This window comes from Perca flavescens, chromosome 4 (genome assembly GCF_004354835.1).
Source record: "Perca flavescens isolate YP-PL-M2 chromosome 4, PFLA_1.0, whole genome shotgun sequence".
NCBI classification, from domain to species: domain Eukaryota; kingdom Metazoa; phylum Chordata; class Actinopteri; order Perciformes; family Percidae; genus Perca; species Perca flavescens.
Window position 1 is genome coordinate 3,053,513 of NC_041334.1, and position 17,763 is coordinate 3,071,275.

The window sequence follows — 17,763 nt, forward strand, 5'->3', positions numbered from 1 at the left end:
AATGTTCCAAACAGCTGTTTTTTGAGCATTTTCTCAACTTTCCCAGTCTTTTGTTGGCCCTGTCCCAGGTTTTTGGAACATGTTGCAGGCATCAAATTATAAATGAGTTAATATATGCAAAAAAAACAATAAAGTTTGAACATTAAATATCTTGTCTTTGTAGTGAATTCAATTGAATATAGGTTGAAAATGATTTTTTTATGTTTTACACAACGTCCCAACGGACCTTGCTAAAAAAAACATTATGTATAGCTTATTAATTCTGCCATGTAACTAATTATTATTATTCACGTCAATGTATATTAAAGAACTCTATTTTTAAGTTTTCTTTTTCTGTATTTTTAGAATTTAAATACATATTCTTCTCATAAGCCAAATGAAAACATTTTTAAACTTCACTTCAATTTTAATTAGCTTTGAGATGAAGAAATGAAATTGTGTTACTGTTACTGTATGTGAATAAGCCAAAATCTGTTGTAAAATAAAAAATATATTGAAAAACAAATGTAGATTAAATTTTTTGCGCATATCCATCTTCATTTTTGAGAGGAAATAAACCTTTGTTAAGTGACGTCTCCAGGCTCATGCATTCTAACCGATGCCCCAGCCTCTCAGCAGAGGAAGTGTGACAGAGCTCTAACCTCAACTGGAAAACCAGGAAACAGTTTGTTTTTTTGTCCTCACTGCAGAGAGATACATAGACTGAAAAACACGATCAGATTCACTTTCACATCAAACTAACAACTTCCTCTGAGTGAGTTCAGCTACAGGAGAGAAAAGTGGAAAACTACAACACTGCTGCTTCAACCTGCTGACACTCCACACACTGAAGGTGAGTTTGACTATAAACACGACTCAAAGTGAAAATAAATTTCAGTAAAATTTGTAGAAGAGGGAGGGGAGCCATCACTGACTATACTTTCTGTCTTCTGTATTTTCAGCTTCACTCAGAGATTAAATGGCTTCTAGATCAGATGAGGATTTCTACTGTCCAGTTTGTCATGATGTCTTTAGAAATCCTGTTGTTCTATCATGTAGCCACAGCTTCTGTAAAGACTGTCTGCAGAGATGGTGGATGGAGAAACCAACAAAGGAGTGTCCAGTTTGTAAGAAAAGATCTTTGTATGAACCGCCGTGTAACCTGGTGTTGAAGAACCTGTGTGAGGCCTTCTTACTGGAGAGAGATCAGAGAGCTTCAGAGGCTCTCTGCAGTCTGCACTCTGAGAAACTCAAACTCTTCTGTCTGGATCATCAGCAGCCAGTGTGTGTTATCTGCAGAGATTCAGAAACACACTCCAACCACAGAATCAGACCCATCGATGAAGCTGCACGACAACACAAGGAGGAGCTTCAGGAAACTCTGGAGCCCTTAAAGGAGAAGATAAAGGTTTTAGAACAAGTTCAAGTGAAGTTTGATCAAACAGCAAAACACATGAAGGTCCAGGCCCGACGCACAGAGATGCAGATTAAGGAGCAGCTGAAGAAACTTCACCTGTTTCTAGAAAAAGGAAGAGGAGGCCAGGATAGCTGTACTGAGGGAGGAAGAGGAGCAGAAGAGCCAGAGGATGAAGGAGAAGATGGCGGCTCTGAGGAGAGAGATAGCAGCTCTTTCAGACACAGTCAGAACCACAGAGGAGCAGCTGAGAGCTGAAGACGTCTCTACACTTATACATTGTTCACTTGTTATCCAGTAAAAATTTGTTTTACTAAAGTTTAAAAAAAAAAAAAAAATTGCAATGATGAACCAGAATCTATAACACATTTATTTTACCAATAGTTTACATTCAATTACTTTTTGGACTCAAATTATATATATTGTGTAAAACCAATCACACTAGCTAGTAGTCCTTACCTAGGTACTGTCAGGGAGCCTCCTCATCCTCTGCTTCTGACTGGCTAGTAGTCCTTACCTAGGTACTGTCAGGGCTCGCCCTCATACTCTGTTTCGGACTGGCTAGTAGTCCTTACCTAACAGAGAGATCAACACACAGGGTGAAAAGAGGAGCTGCAGCAATATGGAGTACAACAAAAATGGTGTTTTTTTTTTACAATTAAACCATGTAAATCTATTCTGATATAACATTTAAATACAATTATGGACCTGAAAATCAGCATAATATGAGCACTTTAAGTTTTGAAACATTTTAAGTCACCCCTCCCTTGCCTCACAGTGGTTTGGTCCACTGCTTGGTTCTCTCCCTTTAAAGTGCTCATATTATGCTTTTTGGCTTTTCCCCTTTCCTTCATTGTGTTATGTATCGTTTTGTGCACGTTAAAGGTTTAAAAAGTGAAAAACCGAGTTGTGTGAGAATGTAGGCTGGAAGACTGTTTTATTCACTTTAAACATTGGATAAAATGATTTTTCTCTCTAATACAGATAATACTAATACTAATAAATTAGTTATGACAAAAAAGATTTGTTAGCAGTTATAAAGTTACTTAGCTTGTTTGGAAGCTTGAAGCTGGGAGGAGGCCTCGGGGAAGACCCAGGACTAGGTGGAGGGATTATATCTCCAACCTGGCCTGGGAACGCCTCGGGATCCCCCAGTCGGAGCTGGTTAATGTTGCTCGGGAAAGGGAAGTTTGGGGTCCCCTGCTGGAGCTGCTCCCCCCGCGACCCGACACCGGATAAGCGGACGAAGATGGATGGATGGATGGATGGAAGCTTGATGGGTAGTTAATTAGTTTGCTTGCTAATTTCAACCACCGTTCTTTCATGCTACACACTGGTTATAGAAAATGAGCCGAACACACTTATCTGGAGAGAGCACTGTGCTTTTCTACGCTGTGACAAGAATGTGTGTACATCAAGTTGTTAAACTTTACTAACTTAGCTGGCTAGCTAGTTATACCACTTTAACACCACTGACCAGGGTTGGGCCCGGGTTGTCTGATCAGTGTTAAACCCTACTTTTGGAAATTCAAACCGAGGAGAGAATATTTTTCTTTGTTTGGTTTCATTAAAAGTTAAGTTGGGCTTTGCTGTCAGCTTCACGGACAATTTTTTTTTCCAGATAGGTTTCTTGTGCAGAAGAGAGGGACTTAGAGGAGAATTAAACAAAACTTATTTTTATACGTTTATGTTCTAACGCTGGCAGTTTTGTCTGTAAAACTCCGCTACTGCCCTGCAAAAGGCAGACTAGTGTACATTTCAGTCAGCGGTCTGTTCAGAAATTTCAATTGTTGTTGAAATTGCCTGTGGAAATAACTGTTTTATACAATCTATGGAGATCATATATATGGCTCAGTTCTCAGTTCAGCGTCATCTGTATTAGAGAATAGAATCAAAAGATAATAAATTAGCTTTGCCAGCCTACTTACTGGAGTTCCACATCTACAAATATCTTTTACAAGTACAATTTTGTATGTATTTTATGTGTCCCCTTCAATATTTGCTCCCAAGACATTTTATGTTTATTGTCCCGCAAATCACAGCAAAATATTTAGCATATCTGCAATGTGAGACAGGTGCGTCGGAGGGGGACAATCAAATCAAAAGTTACAATGAAAACTAGGACACTGTCTAACTTCCAAAAAAGTATATAAAGTTAAATGTGTATTGTCCCCACCATCTGTTAGATGAAATGTACGGTCATGAATAAGATCTAAAAGCTTTGTTTTCATAAGTGACATTAAAATTATTTAATTTAGTTAGCCCTGAAGACAGCAAACACTTTGTAGAAGCTGATTTGATCCCAAAAAAAAGATTTTTTTTATTCAATTTATCAATAACTGCATGTTTGAGGAGCCAATCATTGTTCAGATCAAACTATGAAAATGTGTTTTACATTTACCAAAATATATGAACCATTTTCGATTTGTGGAATAAAGAAAAGATGATTCTGTAAAAGTGTTTAATTCAGTTTTTCATCATTTGAATATTGCTGTCAATTGATGTGCTTCATGATCTCGTGCATCAGCTGGTACTACTAGTCCTGGTACATCAGGTTAATCATGAATCTCGACTGATTTAATTGTTTGCGTATCATTACTTTTTAAGATTCAAAATTATATATTATAGTGTATATTTTCTGTCCCCTTCAAGTGTTGTTGAAGATAGCGGCGTGAAGTGTAATTGTAATCAAACACATTTTAACATTTAAAACCTGTCATAACACAATGAATACAAGGCCTGACAAACACATCCTCTGTATTCGTGGAGAGCCTTTATTTACAAAACCTTTTGTTGACACCATTCAATGTCACCACTTAAAGTACAAACTTCCTCTTTCCAACAATATTCCATGTTAAATATTTCCCTCAATGTTCAATGATCCTTCATTCCCCGAAACAGAATATTCCTGAGCTTTAACTAAATTATGTTTTAACCCTTAAACTACGTTCAACCTAACTACTGCTAGACATGAACATAAATGTTGCATCTGCCTGCTGCTCACTATCAGTCAACATATCAGTAATGAATCAGACCTTTAGACTTAAACACAGCGCTGTGTTACAACAGCTTTCAGCAGATGAGGTTTGACAGAACTCTTCCCCTCAACTGACTCACCCGAGACTAACCAGGAAACAGTTTCTTTTTCGTCCTCACTACAGAGAGACACAGACAGAAATACAGACAATCAGATTCAGCTTCAGATCAAACTAACAACTTCCTCTGAGTGAGTTCAGCTACAGGAGAGAAAAGTGGAAAACTACAAACTGCTGCTTCAACCTGCTGACACTCCACACACTGAAGGTGAGTTTGACTAAAAACACGACTCAAACTGAAAGTAAATTTCAGTGAAGTTGGTAGAGGAGGGAGGGGAGTCATGACTGACTGTACTTTCTGTCTGCTGTGTTTTCAGCTTCACTCAGAGATAAAATGGCTTCCAGATCAGAGGATGATCTCTGCTGTCCGGTTTGTCATGATGTCTTTAGAAATCCTGTTCTTCTATCATGTAGCCACAGCTTCTGTAAAGACTGTCTGCAGAGATGGTGGAGACAGAAACCAACACAGGAGTGTCCAGTTTGTAAGAAAAGATCTTTGTATGAACCGCCTTGTAACCTGGTGTTGAAGAACCTGTGTGAGGCCTTCTTACTGGAGAGAGATCAGAGAGCTTCAGAGGCTCTCTGCAGTCTGCACTCTGAGAAACTCAAACTCTTCTGTCTGGACCATCAGCAGCCAGTGTGTGTTATCTGTCTGCATTCAGAAACACACTCCAACCACAGAATCAGACCCATTGATGAAGCTGCACGACAACACAGGAAGGAGCTTCAGGAAACTCTGGAGCCCTTGAAGGAGAAGTTAAAGGGTTTTGAACAATTTAAAGTGAAGTTTGATCAGACAGCAAAACACATAAAGCTCCAGACCCGACGCACAGGGACACGGATTAAGGATCAGTTTAAGAAGCTTCACCAGTTTCTAGAAGAGGAAGAGGAGGCCAGGTTGGCTGCACTGAGGGAGGAAGAGGAACAGAAGAGCCAGAGGATGAAGGAGAAGATGGAGGCTCTGAGCAGAGAGATAGCAGCTCTTTCAGACACAGTCAGAGCCACAGAGGAGCAGCTGAGAGCTGAAGACGTCTCATTCCTGATCAACTACAAGGCTGCAGTGGAAAGAGTCCAGCAGCGCCCCCTGCTGGATGATCCACAGCTGCTCTCAGGAGCTCTGACAGATGAGGCCGGACACCTGGGCAACCTGAGCTTCAACATCTGGAACAAAATGAAGGACATGGTCTCTTACAATCCTGTGATTCTGGACCCAAACACTGCTTATCCAGAACTCATCCTGTCTGAAGATCTGACCAATGTGAGAGGAGGAGAGGAACAGCAGCTTCCTGATAATCCAGAGAGGTTTGATAAATACCACTGTGTCCTGGGCTCTGAGGGCTTTGACTCAGGGACTCACAGCTGGAATGTCGAGGTTGGAGACAGTACAGACTGGTTTCTGGGAGTGTTAGCAGAGTCTGTCCGGAGGAAAGGATTCATACTGTCTGGATTATTGAGAATAGGGTTGTATCGAGGTAAGTACTCAGTACGGTCAGCACCAGCTCCAGACACTGATCTCATAGTGCATAAGAAGCTCCAGAGGATCAGAGTGACGCTGGACTGGAACAGAGGAAAGCTGTTGTTCTCTGATGCTGATACTAACACACACTTACACACCTTCACACACACTTTCACTGAGAAGATGTTTCCATACATTAAAACTTGGTATAAAGTCCCACTGAAGATATCACCAGTGAAGGTGTGTGTGACAGTGGAGCAGAGCAGTTACAGATAAAGGGGATGATTATATTCATGATGTTTATTTCTTAAAAGGGAAAAGTCACTGAATTTAACCTCTTAATCTGCCACTGTCCGTCTTATGTCTTATTAAACTTTTTCTCCATTGGTTTGGCTCATTTCTTGAAACATACAAAACTTTCTTAACTTGAACGAAGATAAAACGGAGTGTATCATCTTCAGTACTTCAGCCACGACAAACGGTCCATCTTTGAGTTTGGGAGCACTGGCTTCATACTTTACGCCGCTGTCAGAAATTTGGGGGTGACTTTTGAATGCAACATGAAATTTGACAAACAAATCAGCAATGTTGTTAGAATGAGCTTTTTCCAGCTCCGTCTCCTAGCTAAAGTTAAGCCATTCCTTAACAGGCATGATCTAGAAAAGGTGATCCATGCTTTTATTAGTTCAAGGTTGGATTACTGTAATGCTCTCTATGTTGGTTTGAATCAAACCTCCATCTCACATCTTCAACTTGTGTAAAATCCTGCTGCTCGGTTTTTAACAAATACATCTAGACGTGCACACATCACTCCCGTTCTTTACACCCTATATTGGCTCCCTGTGCATTTTAGAATAGATTTTAAGATTTTATTGTTTGTTTTTAAGGCCCTTACTGTTTTTCTCCATTGGTTTGGCTCATTTCTTGAAACAGAAATTACATTCTCAAAACTCTAAGATCATTTGGCAAAACAGTCTTGCAGTTCAGCACAACACTATGGCTCACCTGCAAAAGCTCATATCTCTCCCAAAACAGTTCACTCATGTGTCAAAACTAAATTTCTTTCTCATTTAAATAGTCAGTGCCCCCAAAATGCTTCGTCCCTTTGGCATTGTGTAAGCACTGCAAGTCAAAATGTTTAGATGTTTTGTCACTATGGCAGAGGACCATTGAAATATCCCTCATGTCCACCTTTCAGTCTTAGCCCAGTCCTTCATTGACAATGGTTACTGTACTGTTTTTTGTCTGGCTAACAGAATACAATTGTGTATAAAACTGATTTTGGGATAAGAGTAGCCTCCAAGGTTTGACATCACACATTGCACTTATACTGCCAAGGAAATTGTAACCATTTTTATTCCGTGCAAGGTTGTTTCGGGCCAATCCTAGACATAGAATTCAAAGGACAACACTCCATTCATAATGCATACCTTATGTATTCCTTACAGAATGAGTTACCAATGTAATTGTATTGTTGTTTTACTTACAGTAACTTTACCACAATTCTAATGCATCACTGCACAGTGGTTGGAATAATACTGTAAACTGTATCACAAAACTATTCCATAGTTTATTTTCTCCAATATTCTTCTTAATTTTTAGTATCATAACATCCCATTGAGGTAAGATATTACTACAGGCCTATCACACACACACACACACACACACACACACACACACACACACACACACACACACACACACACACACACACACTAAATGAATAGGTAAATGAGTAAATAAATATATTTCTTGCACTATGCACAGTGTCCTGTCCTATACAACAAACATTTAATTCCATCATTGACTGACTACATACCTGTTTTCCCTGCGAAAGGTTTGGATGATGGAGGAGACTGTAGAGCGAGGAACATTAGGCTGCACTCAGCGACCTGCCTCCGCCATTGTGAGGCCACGGTTGATGACATGGTCTATAATTGTGGCCCGAATTTCATCCGGGACAGCATGGTGACTTCGTGCTCCTCGGCCTCTTCCCCCTATTCCACCACCACGCACCCTTACTCCTCCTCCTCTTCTTCTTCCCCTTCCTCTTCCTTTTCCTCTTCTTCTTCCTCTTCCTCAAGCAGGCAGTTGCCCTTGTTCATTTACTTGGCCAGGTGCCTCCATGTTCTGGCCAGGTGCCTCCATGTTCAGAAATTGTACTGGTCCTACATGGTCAAGCTCTCTCTATATATATATATATATATATATATATATATATATATATATATTAGAGCCGGGACATTACCGCGTTAATTAAGATTAATTAATTACAGACTTTAATGCGTTAATTAATTACACAAAAAATGACACGTTAAACATTTTTTACGCATTTTAATCACACTTATTTTTGCACCGTGGGACATTTCTCACTGGATGAGTTTCGGCGGACCGATTATACTGGAGCACCAACTAGCGTTCATGGCTTCAGACCTTTTATATGTCAATGCTTCAGACAACAACAAACCACAGTGAACATGAACGAAGAAGCTGACGAGACTGCTTTGGTTGGCCCCGTGGATGGGAAATGTTATAAAAAACGAACGGATGGAAGCGTCGATAGAGCATGGTTGTGTGCAAGCTATGCAACAAGGAATCCTCATATCACCGCAACACATCGAGCCTCAAGTATCACCTCGACGCAAAACATTTAGCAGATAGCGTGGACGTTATCCCGACTCCGAGTACAAGGACCCACACCCAACCCACACTCCACCAGATGACTGGTTTAAGGACCAGGGTAACTAAGTCTGAATGTACTTGAAAGTATTGTGTTTTACTTAAAAAACAGAAGGTCTACCTACCTATAGGCTACCTGAATTTCTAAAATGTACTATATTTCTAAATATGCTATTGCTACACTTAATGGCAAAAATTGCACTGGTCTGCTGGACTTGGTTGAACAAAAATAAACAATATTGTGTTACTTAAACTTATGTATTCAGTCATTATTCAATGGTATACTAAAAATCCATGTGAAAAAAATTACTTCTCACTGTTCTCAGGTCAAATATTTATGGAATTAAAATGCGATTAATTTCGATTAATTAATTACAAAGCCTGTAATTAATTAGATTAATTTTTTTAATCGAGTCCCGCCCTTATATATATATATATATATATATATATATATATATATATATATATATATATATATATATATATATACATACATATATATATATATATATATATATATATATATATATATATATATATATATATATATATATATATACACACACATGTTTGGCAGCATTCACAATCATGGACAGCACCTGTCAGGTAACTAAACATACTGTTTGATTGGTCATCTGAGATGTGTAAAACTCCTCCTTCGTTAGTCAAGTTCTAGTTTCACCTGACTGTCAATTGCTGAAATCAATTTATCAAATGTTCCAAGATATTCATACATGGTACTCATGGTATTATGTTCTTGACTAATTTTGACAATTAAACAGACTATTGTGCATGTGATGACTTATACAATGAAATGACGCTGACACGTTTTGGGGAGAACAACCATTAGACTGAGAATCAACAATCAGTTTAGATTAACAAGATCTATTCACTTGGAAATTGTGCTAAATGTAGGCTACCTGTACTTAATCATTTGCAAAGATGTACTGAGACATTGAGACATGTACGAAGACATTTGCAATTTGATGAAATGAATGACAAGTTCAATTCTGTTGTGAACAATTGCCAAGTGGTTTGGAGGTTTGTCCATGTTGTTTTGAGAATGTCTGTCATTTCTGTTTCAAGAAATGAGCCAAACCAATGGAGAAAAACTGTAATGGCCTGGCCCGGAGTACTTGTTCGAGCTTCTAACCAACTGGTTTTAGAAGTGCCAAGGTCAAGGTACAAACAATGGGGTGATCAGGCTTTTGCTTAAATAGTCAGTGCCCCCAAAATGCTTCGTCCTTTGGCATTGTGTAAGCACTGCAAGTCAAAATGTTTAGATGTTTTGTCACTATGGCAGAGGACCATTGAAATATCCCTCATGGCCACCTTTCAGTCTTAGCCCAGTCCTTCATTGACAATGGTTACTGTACTGGTTTTTGTCTAGCTAACAGAATACAATTGTGTATAAAACTGAAAAAAAATAGGATTTTAGATTAAGAGTAGCCTCCAAGGTTTGACATCACACATTGCACTCATACTGGCAAGGAAATTCTAACCATTTTTATTCACACACAAAGTAACTTCCATACATCAGAGTAAAAAGAAAATGTATACAGCATAATATACTGTAATATAAACACACAAACAAAAAACAAGGAAAATTATATGGAGCCTAGAGTGCTGTAAATAAAGCTGGAGTTTCACAACTAACAGTTTTTCACTGGTCGCTGTCCTCACCCTCCCTCTCCTGGCCACCATCCTCACCCTCCTGGCCATCCACACGCTGCTGTCGGTCTGGCCACAGATTCTCGTCCACATCACAACATATATTCTCCCTTGCAATGCAACGAGGGAAGAAACGGCGTGCATGTCGCAACCATCCCCTACACTGATCTCCTGTAATATCCTCACACGCAGCGTCCATTGCATGGAGCAGGGACCTCTGATCTTGAGCCCGTTGCTCATACACTCTCCACCTCCAAGCGGAGAAATACTCCTCAATAGGATTAAGGAGAGTAAGGTGGTAGGAACACCATGACCATCCTTGGATGAGTAGTGAACCAGGCCCTGATGAGCGGGCCACGGTGGAAATTCACATTGTCCCATACAATGACATATTGTGGTAGGTGAGGCCCTACAAGACCTCACTCATTTTCAGGGATCAAATCAAAATGAAGGCGGTCCAAGAAGATGAGGAGCTTCTGTGTATTGTATGGGCCAAGACTGGGGATGTGAGTGGCCACACCATTCTCAGAAATGGCAGCACACATAGTTATATTGCCCCCTCGCTGGCCTGGGACATCCACCATGGCCCGATGGCCAATAATATTACGGCCGCGTCTTCGGCCCTTGGCCAGGTTGAAGCCAGCTTCATCCACAAACACGATGTGAGGGGTCTCGTTTCCTTCCAATGCCATTATTCTAAACAATAGAGTAAAAAAAGAAAACATCACATCAGTCATACAGAAGAGTCATACACTACAGTTACAGACAATTACATAGGAACGTTCTATGTTCTCCACTAGATCAATATACTACTGGCCACTACTCTAGTGGTTCCAAACCTGGCGTACATGTACCCCTATGCAGAGGTACTACAGGGGGTATTTGACAGAAAGGGGAGGGGGAAAATCATCAATGACTAGGTTTACTGAAATGTTACAGTAAAACCCACAGTATTAGATAGATTTACATGGGAGGCACTAATTGCAGCTCTTTGAACCGTTTTCTTATTGTATGTTATATTCTTCAAAATTAGGATTATAATGATAATTGCATCATACAGTGAGCTGCATTTTTTAGGCAAAATATTGAAGTCGGATAAATCAAATACTTTCATACCTGGATTACCTGGATTCAGAAATTAGGTAAAGTGGGTACTGAAGCCAAAAAAGTTTGGGAACCACTGCTTCATTGTAAAAAGGTTATAATGATGGAAAACCAGTAACTGACTTACATGTACATACTGGTACCGCAGCTCTTTCACTCTATCAGAGTTCCTCTCAAATGGTACCCTGTAAATTTGCTTCATTGTCATCTAATGCTTCTTCAATATCTGGTCTATTGTGGAGATGCTTATAGAGTTGACATTTTGGAATATGGCATTGTCTTGCAAGATTGCAGCGCGGATCTGTCTCAATGTGAAGGCATTATTTGCAATCACCATGTTACAGATCTCTTGTTCTTGATGTTCATTGAGAAGTTTTCCTCTGCCACCCGTGCAAGCTTGTCGTCCAATCCTAGACACAGAATTCAAAGGACAACACTCCATTTGTAATGCATACCTTATGTATTCCTTACAGAATGAGTTACCAATGTAATTGTATTGCTGTTTTACTTACAGTAACTTTACCACAATTATAATGCATCACTGCATAGTGGCTGGAATAATACTGTAAACTGTATCATCAATACTATAGAAAATAAACTATTCCATAGTTTATTTTCTCCAATATTTTTCTTGTCATTTTTAGTATCATAAGATCCCATTGAGGTAATTACTACACACACACACACACACACACACACACACACACACACACACACACACACACACACACACACACACACACACTAAATTAATAGGTAAATGAGTAAATAAATATATTTCTTGCTCTATGCACAGTGTCCTGTCCTATACAACATATAATTCCATCATTGACTGACTACATACCTGTTTTCCCCACGAAAGGTTTGGATGATGGAGGAGACTGTAGAGCGAGGAACATTAGGCTGCACTCAGCGACCTGCCTCCGCCATTGTGAGGCCATGGATGATGACATGGTCTATAATTGTGGCCCGAATTTAATCCGGGACAGCATGGTGACTTTGTGCTCCTTGGCCTCTTCCCCCTATTCCACCACCACGCACCCTTACTCCTCCTCCTCTTCTTCTTCCTCGAGCAGGCAGTTGCCCTTGTCCATTTACTTAGCCAGCTGCCTCCATGTTCAGAAATTGTACTGGTCCTGCATGGTCAAGCTATATTTATATATATACAGTATATATATATATATATATGGCAGCATTCACAATCATGGACAGCACCTGTCAGGTAACTAAACATACTGTTTGATTGGTCATCTGAGATGTGTAAAACTCCTCCTTCGTTAGTCAAGTTCTAGTTTCACCTGACTGTCAATTGCTGAAATCAATTTACAAATATTCCAAGAGATTCATATATGGTATTCATGGTATTATGTTCTTGACTAATTTTGACAATTGAACAGACTATTGTGCATGTGATGACTTATACAATGAAATGACACTGACATATTTTGGAGAGAACAACCATTAGACTGAGAATCAACAATCAGTTTAGATCAACAAGATCTATTCACTTGGAAATTGTGCTAAATGTAGGCTACCTGTACTTAATCATTTGCAAAGATGTACTGAGACATTGAGACATGTACGAAGACATTTGCAATTTGATGAAATGAATGAGAAGTTCAATTCTGTTGTGAACAATTGCCAAGTGGTTTGGAGGTTTGTCCATGTTGTTTTGAGAATGTCATTTCTGTTTCAAGAAATCAGCCAAACCAATGGAGAAAAACTGTAATACAAATGTATCCTTTTTTTTTATTTATTTAAGATATATGTTTAGTTTTACTTATTGTTTGTGTAGTTTGACATTCTTTGTTTTTGTTTACCTATTTTTTGTAAGTCATCTAGCTGACACTTTTATCCACTTGATTTACAATACAACCCAAAAATTGCAAGAATTCTGCATAAATATTATCTTTATTAAATATTTTATTAAACTGCTTCAAGTGAGGCAGTCAAAAGCAAGTTTTTTTCATCTGAAAAATGATTTCATTTAGTTTTTTATCTTTTGGTTCATTTAGCCTTTTGCTTTTTTATCAATACTGTTATTTTTTTTTTAAATTGCTGTTCATGTTTTATTAGTTTGACTACTGTGTGTAGAGCCATGAAGACAGAAAACACTTTGTAGATGCTGATTTGATCACAAAAATTAAAAATTATTCACTCATCAGTAACTGAATGTTTGAGCAGCCAACCATTATTTAAATCAAACTTTATTTTCAATTCTAGTCCAGATTATAGTAATATTAAAATCTATTTTTAATTACAATTAATGTAAAATTTACTTTCATTCAGTTTCCGTTAGTTGAATTCTGCTGTTAGTCATTTAATCAAAGGAGGAGTCCTTCTATTTAAGGTGGACATGTCAGTTTTAAGGTGGACATGTCAGTTTTAAGGTGGATTTCTCAGTTTGGGTTCAGAATGTATGTATTGTTGGTGATTTAAGAACACACAATGCTGATTGTAAATGAATTCCTGTTTTTCAACAACATAATAAAACATTGTCTTTTCTTGGTCGTCATATTTTGTTTTTCAGTTTAATGACAATATACATTGGTGCTAAAAATTGGCAACAGCCTCCAGTGGTGGAATGTAACTAAGTACATTTATTCCAGTACTGTACTTTGGTACAAATGTTGAGGTACTTGTACTTTACCTGAGTCTTTTCTTTTCTACTTCTACTCCGCTACATTTCAGAGAGAAACATTGTATCTTTTACTCCACTAATCTTACTTGACATCCTCCATCTCTATACTTAAAGGAGAATTCCGGCCAATTTTTACATTAATCTTGATCGCTATAGCTATGCGAGTACTTTCAATAGAAAAAAACCTGACCTGGATCGGTCCCAGCTACATGTACAAGCTTCCACTGAGCTAAAACAGCAGTTGTCGGGGCAAGTTTTAGAGTGCCTTTGTGCATCTTAATAGACACAAAATGCAATTAATATGTCTGTTCCACATGAACAGGGCCCTAAAGTGACAACAAGATGTGTTTTCAACTCAGACATTGTTTAAATTCACCTACCCTGTCTTGATCCTGTGGGTAGCTTGGCCTGTTAGCTGCTAGCTGTTAGCTGCTAGCTGCCGTCCGTGATAAGTGTGTCCAGCAAGGCTTTTGTGAAAATCATCATGCAGCAGTTCCATGTGTATTTGTAGCTCATCCATTTTGTGTGTGAACGATCTGGTGTTGGTGAGTAGGAGGCTTGTCAGTGTCAATCTGTGTGGTAGTTCCCTTAGCCAGGCAAGCAGCCTTCGTCCCCGCTTTCCTCAACTCCCGCAGCCGACAAAAATCCCTGGAGCACCCGGTGGTCTGGTGGATGTCCTCAAGAGGATAGATCATGCCTTTGCGGCGAAAAATTTTAGTTTATTTCCCCCTTAAAAATAGGTAATTGAGCACTGTAGTGGTTATGACCATATCAGTGACTATGTAACTACATGGAAACGGGATAAATTATGTCTGTGGCTTGCACAGTAATGAATGGATAAATTATCAGTCAACATATCCAGCAATGAATCAGAACTAAGGAATGAGACACACCCTGTGTTTCAGGTGAAGCAACAACACCTAGCAGGCTCCACCCTTCAACTGACTCACCGGAGGCAAACCTGGAAACTGTTTGTTTTTCGTCCTCGCTACAGAGAGACACAAACGGGAAAATGAAGATTCACCTTCATCCCAACTAACAACTCTGAGTGAGTTCAGCTACAGAAGAGAAAATTGGAAAAACTACAACACTGCTGCTTCAACGTCCTGACACTCCAGACACTGAAGGTGAGTTTCACTTAAAATGGTAAAATCAGTAGAGAAGGGACGGGAGCCATGACTGACTGTACTTTCTGTCTGCTGTGTTTTCAGCTTCACTCAGAGACAAAATGGCTTCCAGATCAGAGGAGGATCTCTGCTGTCCGGTCTGTCACGATGTCTTTAGGAATCCTGTTCTTCTTTCATGTAGCCACAGCTTCTGTAAAGACTGTCTGCAGAGCTGGTGGATGGAGAAACCAACACAGGAGTGTCCAGTTTGTAGGAAAGGATCCTCAAAGAAAAATCCACCTTGTAACCTGGTGTTGAAGAACCTGTGTGAGGCCTTCTTACTGGAGAGAGATCAGAGAGCTTCAGAGGCTCTCTGCAGTCTGCACTCTGAGAAACTCAAACTCTTCTGTCTGGACCATCAAGAGCCAGTGTGTGTTATCTGTCTGCATTCAGATAAACACACCAACCACACAATCAGACCCATCGATGAAGCTGCACGACAACACAGGAAGGAACTTCAGGAAACTCTGGAGCCCTTGAAGGAGAAGATAAAGGTTTTTGAACAAGTTAAAGTGAAGTGTGATCAAACAGCAAAACACATAAAGCTCCAGACCCGACGCACAGGGACACGGATTAAGGATCAGTTTAAGAAGCTTCACCAGTTTCTAGAAGAGGAAGAAGAGGCCAGGATGGCTGCACTGAGGGAGGAAGAGGAGCAGAAGAGTCAGAGGATGAAGGAGAAGATGGAGGCTCTGAGCAGAGAGATAGCAGCTCTTTCAGACACAGTCAGAGCCACAGAGGAGCAGCTGAGAGCTGAAGACGTCTCATTCCTGATCAACTACAAGGCTGCAGTGGAAAGAGTCCAGCAGCGCCCCCTGCTGGATGATCCACAGCTGCTCTCAGGAGCTCTGATAGACGAGGCCAAACACCTGGGCAACCTGAGCTTCAACATCTGGAACAAGATGAAGGACATGGTCTCCTACACTCCTGTGGTTCTGGACCCAAACACTGCTAAACCCAACCTCATCCTGTCTGAAGATCTGACCAGTGTGCAATGTGGAGAGGAACAGCAGCTTCCTGATAACCCAGAGAGGTTTGATAAACACCGCTCTGTCCTGGGCTCTGAGGGCTTTAACTCAGGGACTCACAGCTGGGATGTCGAGGTTGGAGACAGTGCAGCCTGGTCACTGGGTGTGTTAGCAGAGTCTGTCCAGAGGAAGGGAGTCATACAGTCTGGATTATGGATAATGTTGTTGCATAAAGGTAAATACTCAGCACGGTCAGCGTCAGATCCAGAAACTGGTCTCATAGTGCAGAAGAATGTCCAGAGGATCAGAGTGACTCTGGACTGGAACAAAGGAAAGCTGTCGTTCTCTGATGCTGATACTGACACACACATACACACCTTCACACACACTTTTACTGAGAGGATGTTTGCATACATTTACACTAGGGGTGAAGTGAAGATATCACCAGTGAAGGTGTGTGTGACAGTGGAGCAGAGCAGTTAGAAATGAAGAGGATGATTTATTTATGATGTTTATTTCTTAAAGGAAAAGTCTCTGAATTTAACTTCTCAACCTGTCATCTTGCTATCTCAATTTGCAAAGATATGTTTAGTTTTCTTTCACTTATACTTATTATTTACTTTCTTGTCTTTTACTTTTAATTACTTTGTTTTTATTTTATTTTTGTTTAGTTTGACAATCAGTTTTTTTAGTTGGTTACCTTTTTTAAATATTTTTATTTAGCTGACATGTTTAAAATACAACTCAATATGTTGAACTGCTTTAACTGCTGCATTTAGAAACAATAAGATCATAGCTGGAAATCACGGGGGTTGTCCCCCCCTAAAAATATCATTAAAACCATACTGTGTATTAAATAAATTGCAAACGATTTGTATTGTAAGTGCTCATATTGTGCTTTTTGGCTTTTTCCCTTTCCTTTATTGTGTTATATAACCTTTTTTGTGCAGGTAATAGGTTTACAAAGTGAAAAAGCAGAAAGTCCACCCCAAAGGGACTTACCATCTCCAACAGAAAACACTGTTCACAAACAGCTCCAAACAGCTCTATTGTAGTCCAGTTTACTTCTGTGACAAACGTGTGTCACTTTGTAACACACGTTATAATGCTCACTTAGCTGCTCGCGTGGCACGCCCTCATACTCTGCTTCTGACTGGTTAGTAGTCTTTACCTAGGTACTGTCAGGGCACACCCTCATACTGCTTCTGACTGGATAGTTGTCCTTACCTACGGACTGTCAAGTTTGATGAATAATTAATTAGCTTGCTTGCTAATTCCAACCACCGTTCTTCCATGCTAATCACTGGTTATAGAAAATGAGCCGAACACACTCATCTGGCGAAAGCACTGTGCTTTTCTATGCTGTGACGACAACAGTACATTAAGTTGTTAAACTTTACTAACTTAGTGGCCGGCTGGCTAGTTATACCTCTTAAACAAACACTGGTTGGGCCCGGGTTGTCTAATCAGTGTTCAACCCTACTTTTGGAAATTCAAACCAATCAGAGGAGTCCTTCTATTTAAGATGGATATGTCAGTTTGAAGGTGGACATGTCAGTTTTAAGGTGGAGAGTGCAACGACACAGCAAG

At 39.7% G+C, this 17,763-nt stretch overlaps 1 protein-coding gene across 1 annotated transcript; it reads left to right on the forward strand.

Annotated features, from left to right (window-relative positions):
• The first annotated feature begins 784 nt into the window (after window positions 1-784).
• LOC114554953 (nuclear factor 7, brain-like) lies at window positions 785-16,656 on the forward strand. Its single transcript, XM_028577063.1, has 2 exons — window positions 785-832; window positions 15,251-16,656. The coding sequence occupies exon 2, from the start codon at window positions 15,268-15,270 to the stop codon at window positions 16,654-16,656; it is 1,389 nt and encodes a 462-aa protein (XP_028432864.1). The 5' UTR covers window positions 785-832; window positions 15,251-15,267.
• Window positions 16,657-17,763: the final 1,107 nt, after the last annotated feature.